The sequence below is a fragment of the Alosa pseudoharengus genome, unplaced genomic scaffold, assembly GCF_046254945.1.
Source record: "Alosa pseudoharengus isolate Yale_2024_CS ecotype anadromous, Long Island Sound unplaced genomic scaffold, YU_APseudo_1.1 YU_APseudo_1.1_scf_18, whole genome shotgun sequence".
Classification (NCBI taxonomy): domain Eukaryota; kingdom Metazoa; phylum Chordata; class Actinopteri; order Clupeiformes; family Clupeidae; genus Alosa; species Alosa pseudoharengus.
Genome location: NW_027468650.1, coordinates 31,947,845 through 31,953,844, shown reverse-complemented (window position 1 = coordinate 31,953,844; position 6,000 = coordinate 31,947,845). Strand labels below are relative to the sequence as shown.

Sequence of the window (6,000 nt, the reverse complement as noted above, 5' to 3'; positions counted from 1 at the left end):
TATAGTAAGTGCTGCAACAATAGAATTGTTAATAGATTCCAGTATAGTGTTCACTAATGTCAAGGTTGCAATTTCACTCTCCTTGTCTGTTTCAAAGCCAGAAAGGTCAGAAATGAGTCTTTAGTATTTCAGTGCATCTTTAGTGTCGTATCTATCACACACAAACAGCAGTTCAATGTGTCTTTAGTCTTTTCAAACTGAGGTCGGAGGAACAGCGCTTTGTCCCACCCAAGTAGTTCTGTAAGGAAATATCCTTCACTTCTGCTCTGTCTGCATGCTCAATAGGCAAAGGAATGGTATTGTGAAAACCGCAGTCTGCTTTGGCTGCTGGGTGATTTGTGTGCTATGAAAGCACCTGGACTACAGATTCTCTTGTGAATAGCTTCTCTTTAGCTCCTTGCGAGCAACTAGGGCCAATATGCAGCCCCTGAGGTTCTCCACCGGGCAGTTTTGCGTGGACAGGAAGATTAAGGATTCCTTCAAGTGTGACCTCTGTAGCCAAGCCACCCCATCCCACTCCATCCCCCCAAAACGGCTGTTGTGAGGGGGAGAAATCCCAGATCTCTTAACCCTGTTTCTTCATCCCCTTGGTGCCTGGGCTACTGGGCTACTGGGTCTCATCCATCCTTTTCAGGCGCGTGTCTGCCTCTGGTGGAAATCTCAGCCCCACAGGAAGCTCAAAGCTCCTCACATACTCAAATGCACACACATAGAGAGAGAGAGAGAGTGTGTGAGAGAGAGAGTGTAAGTGAGGGAGAGATAGAGAGAATACTCTTTATTTTATTTCAAACTCACATTGATAAGTATGTATTGCATTCTTTTGTAGAATGTCTCAGGTGCACTGGCAAAAGTAGTACAGAAGGTATTACTTATTTATGAAAGATTTCATCAAAGTGGTCTGAGTCTTGACCTTCAATTAGTCAAGTTTCTTTGTATTTATATTTATAACATACAAGAGAAAGTGGTCAAAAAACACAACTGCAGTCGTAGGTATTCCTTTTCTTTTTTTTTAAAAAACATGATTTTCTCAAGAGATGTCCTTCTCGGTGTGGGGACAATACACATTCTTTCATATATCAGTGAAATGCTCAATTCTTTTCAAAAGAAGTCTTGAATTCAGAAAGAAGTGGATTCCCTCAAATAAAAAAGTGTATTATCAAATGAAATGAGCATCGGAAAATCAAATTCGACTGTGTGGGAAATGCTTTCAGGGACACGTAACATTGCATTTGTTTCTGTTTCACTTTCACATCAAAAAGTGTATCCCAACTTTCCCAGACCAATATGAAGAGGCAGTTTGTGTGGAGGCCGAGCTGGTAGGGGAGAAAATGGGCAGAGATATTGCCTGGCGACCATGGCTAATACTATAGATTGGCCTGGCTGGAGAGAGGAGATGACATACCTCTGGAAACAAGAGCAGCATAATCTTAATGAGTTCTGCTTGCAGGGGAGAAAGGGACAGAGAGAGAGACAAAGACACAGTAGGATGAATCACAGCGAGTGTGTGTGTGTGTGTGTGTGTGTGTGTGTGTGTGTGTGTGTGTGTGTGTGTGTGTGTGTGTGTGAGAGAAAGAGAGAGAGAGAGAGAGATAACATGAGGAAGGAAAAGGAAGGACACACCTTGACATAACACTGAACTGGACATTTCACACCTCTAGAGGAGAAATAAATAGGCTGGAGGCCTGGACAGAAGGAGACAAAGGGACATTGCAGAGGAGCTGAAAAGAGCATGTTTGTGCATATGCTGTCATGCTCTTTGGAATACAACATGCCACCACAGCACATGTTATTATGTTATTTTAATACATTACACTCTCATTCACATAATGTAAGACACAGTGTGTGTGTGTGTGTGTGTGTGTGTGTGTGTATGTTCTGGGATAAGAGCGTGGCTGTCAGGCTCCAGCTATTTTATTACGCTTGTAGAACAACCACTTAGTCCAATGAGGATGAATAATTGAGCGGAACAAGTCTTCAGATACACGGAGGCATGCAAACGCACCGCGTCAGATGACATGAGCATCAGAGTCTGCAATAAAATATGCTAAGTGGCAGCAAGAGGGAGAGGGATGTTAGTGAGAGAGAGGGGGGGGAGTGGAGAGAGAGGCAGCAAGCTAGAGAGGGATAGGGAGAGAGAGAGATAAATTATCTGTCTCCTAATGTGAAGCAACGCAAGCAAATGAGGCATGGTGTGGATGAATTACACGTCGGAGGGCTACCTTTCCAGCAGGACTCCCACCTCATTATGTCAAAGAGTGTGTGGGAGAGAGGGAGGAGAGCGTGCAGAGAGAGAGAGAGAGAGAGAGAGAGAGAAAGAGAGAGGCTGAGGGAGTGAAAGAGGATCTGTAGTGCCCTCCAAGAGGATGGCAGTGCTGGTGGCTGTAAACTATAGTGATCTGCATTTCCTCTTCACTGCCTGGCTGGGGAAGAGAGTGATCATATACAGTCCACACATACTGTATGCGCATGTGCACCCGGTGATGGGAATTATAACTGATTATGATTAGATCTACAGATATTGCCATTTCAGTGTGATGATTGACTGCAGTTTAATACCCAGCTTAGTCTATTTAAGGTCATTCGGATGTTTGTTACAATGCAGTTTTGCTGTCAAAAAATATTTCTACATTAATGATGTGATTTTGATGTCCGATTTAAAAATATCCTTATAAACGTTCTGTATAGTGTGTTCTGGATATTATGTATTATGTAGGATTTGTATGTGTTTACATACATACACACACATTTTACAAAAACAATTTAAATGTCTCCAACAAACACTGCACAGGACAATTGGATATACCTTTTCAATGATGTATGGATGCAAACATATAAATAAGATTTATATTTCTCTGTTTAACCATCACCTCTTTTGACATGAAAACCCCCAACCTGCATATCTGAGATGTAATTGAAAAGAAAACGTTGTCATGGGAATGGCAAGCCCTCCATTTGGCAGGTCTCCGCTCCAGTCCAGCAGACATTATAAGCAGGGCTTTGAGAGTGAGAGGTGGTGCAGCTTCAAATCAAAGAGGGCCGCTGATGGGGGGGGGGGGGGGCATATTGGGGTGAGGTGGGGGTGGAGAAGGAGGAGGGGGTGATGGTCCCTGGGTAACATTAGCCTTCATCATTGTGAAGAGGTGCTAACCCCCACAGCCGACACCCCCTCCCCGATCTCTGAAGCATTGTTCTTTGCTGCTCTCCGTCGGCCTGGAGAACCAAAAACACAGCGGTGACACCGCACTGCTGCGCCCTTTGATCTCCCCCTGCTGATGGCAGTGGAGAGGGGGAGAGAGAGAGAGAGGGAGAAAGAGAGAGAAAGGAGGGGGAAGAGAGAGGAGAAAGAGGAAGAGAGGAGAGGCTTCTGAGCTTGGAAAGAAGGTTTTGGAAGACTTGGAATTTCTCGGTTTAAGTGTATTTGTTTATTTGTGTGTGTGTGTGTGTGTGTGTGTGTGTGTGTGTGTGTGTGTGTGTGTGTGTGTGTGTATGTGTTTGTGTGTTTGTGTGTGTACAAGCGTGAAAGGGTTCAGGTCCTCAGGGACATAGGCAACTGAATTACAGGGTGAGGGTCTTTGTGTGTGTGCGTGTGTGTGTGTGTATGTGTGTGTGACCGGGATTGACCGGTGGATTATCGCCACCCATTTCACTCTTTCCTGAGCACACAATTACATCACTCTTGCACATCAGGGAGCTCATGTACTTAAACACACACCTGCATGCGTGCAAACACACATACATGCATTGAACACAAAAGCTACACAGGTGTGATGTAGAATAAACAATAATACATATGGGTTAACCAAAGGCTCGTTCACAGCAGTCGCAAAGCATGCCTCAAAATGTGTACACAAAATTCAAATAGACATTTCATATCCTCTCTCCTTAAATTTTAGTCTCTCAGTAGCTCTCTCTCTCTCTCTCTAAAACACACACACACACACAGACACACACACAGACACACAGACACACAGACACACACACACACACACACACACACACACAGTACATATCCTGTGACCTCGTGATGGATAACCCAGCCAGTGGTGTGCACCAGCACACACACACAGGTACTCAGCGTTGACCTTTAGTGTGTGCTGGCAGCGCTTCTCTTCTCTCCGTGTGTGCTCTCTGCCCCACTCACCCCCCTTTTACCCCTCACCCCCCTTTTACCCCTCACCCCCCCCCCATCTCCAGCTGGTCTTCAGATGTCTGAGAGAACTGCCTTAACTGCTACTCAGATTGAAAAAGTAAAAGGAGAGAGAGGAGAATTGTGTGTACATATATGTGTGTGTATATATATATATATATATATATATTGTATATATATTTGTAAAACTTACATTTACAGACTCAACGAATAGATTAAAAACATTACATAAACAGTAGCGGTACGTGCAAAAATACAAACAGGCATACATGCATACAAACGACTGTCCACAGTGATTTAAACACAAATGTTTTTAAAAAAGGGAAGTCAGTTTGAAGTGAATACTGACATAAGTCTCCTAGTAGCGCTCTGAGCCATTACGTTTTTATTCACATTCAGATGTATGTTCCAATGTGTATTGTGTAGAATTTCCTCTTTTCCTGCTCTGTTTGCACGGAATCTGCATGCTTGTAACAAACTTAAAGTTCTCAGACACTGTACCGGAATAGGTGTGGGCTGGGCGGTTTAATATTTAAAAATGGACAATGGACAATGTCCGATAACTTCAGGCACATTTTCCTGCTTTAAGCCTTGCCATAAGAACATTAAATATTTTTTTCTTTTGTACATACATTTTTTAGACTTTTTGAGATATTCTGTAAGAAAACCCATGGTCCGCTATAGAGAAACACATTACTTTAATTATTTGCTTTACCCATACCAGTTAAAAATTCAATAAAGGGATTTTCTGACCATTTACCATCTTTTACCAGTAACCTCCATTTATGTGTCTCTTGCCTGTTTGTTTGGAAAAAATAACACAAATCTGACTTATTCTTTGGTTTCTCGCCCTCTTTCTGTCTGCAGATAATTGGAACAATTCCTTTGATGCCTAACTCGGCGGGACCTGGGAGCCAATCAGGGGGAGGGAATCCTGCCCTGCAGGTCCAGCCAATCACGCCTCAGCTGCTGACCAATGCCCAAGGCCAGATCATTGCCACGGTGATCGGCAACCAGATCCTGCCAGTCATCAACACCCAGGGAATCACGCTGTCTCCAATCAAGCCTGGACAGCAGGTGGGTGGTGTTGAGACCAACAGGGTGCATGCACACTCGCAGACACATACAGTACACACACACACATGCACGCACATATACACATACACACCCAAATGCACACAAACGCAAACACAAATATACCACAACAGATAAAGACAAGAGTCTTTGCTGTGCTTTGCTGTATGTCATGGCATAATCACTTTATGCACACATACACAAACACCCACACATGCACACACACACACACACACACACACACACACACACACACACACACACACACACACACACACACACACACACACACACACACACATGCACACACACACGCACACACACACATGCACACACACACACACACACACACACACACACACACACACACACACACACACACACACACACACACAAACTTTTTGGCATCTCATTTATTCGGGTGAAAACTAACTCCCGCTGAAGTAGTCAAGCCTGCATTTTCACGAACAAAGTTTCTGACTCCCTCTCATCTTTAGAGCCTGTGAACCACTTGAAAAGGTTTTTTTTTTCCCCCTCCGTCTTTTACTTTCAAAAACACAGAAGCCACAAATGTAAGATATCATCGCTTCCAGGCCTTCACAGCGGCTGCTCTCAATAAAACCTCTCAGATTTACTCTCTTGACATGGGCAGTTAAGACTACAGCTGTAGACGCTGCAGCGGAGATGACAACAGAGCACGATCCAAAGATACAGCACGTTGCTCTGCACTGGGTAATAAGCAGCAGTGCATCGTTAGTTCTGTATGTGTGCGCACACAC

The 6,000-nt window shown here is 44.0% G+C and overlaps 1 protein-coding gene across 1 annotated transcript in view; it reads left to right on the top strand.

The window, feature by feature from the left end:
• pou6f2 (POU class 6 homeobox 2) overlaps positions 1 to 6,000 on the top strand; it is a 90,360-nt gene that overhangs the window by 72,010 nt on the left and 12,350 nt on the right. Inside the window, exon 6 of the mRNA XM_076291172.1 lies at positions 5,015 to 5,224. Within this exon, the coding sequence (XP_076147287.1) occupies positions 5,015 to 5,224 (210 nt within the window). The remainder of the gene's footprint in view (positions 1 to 5,014; positions 5,225 to 6,000) is intronic.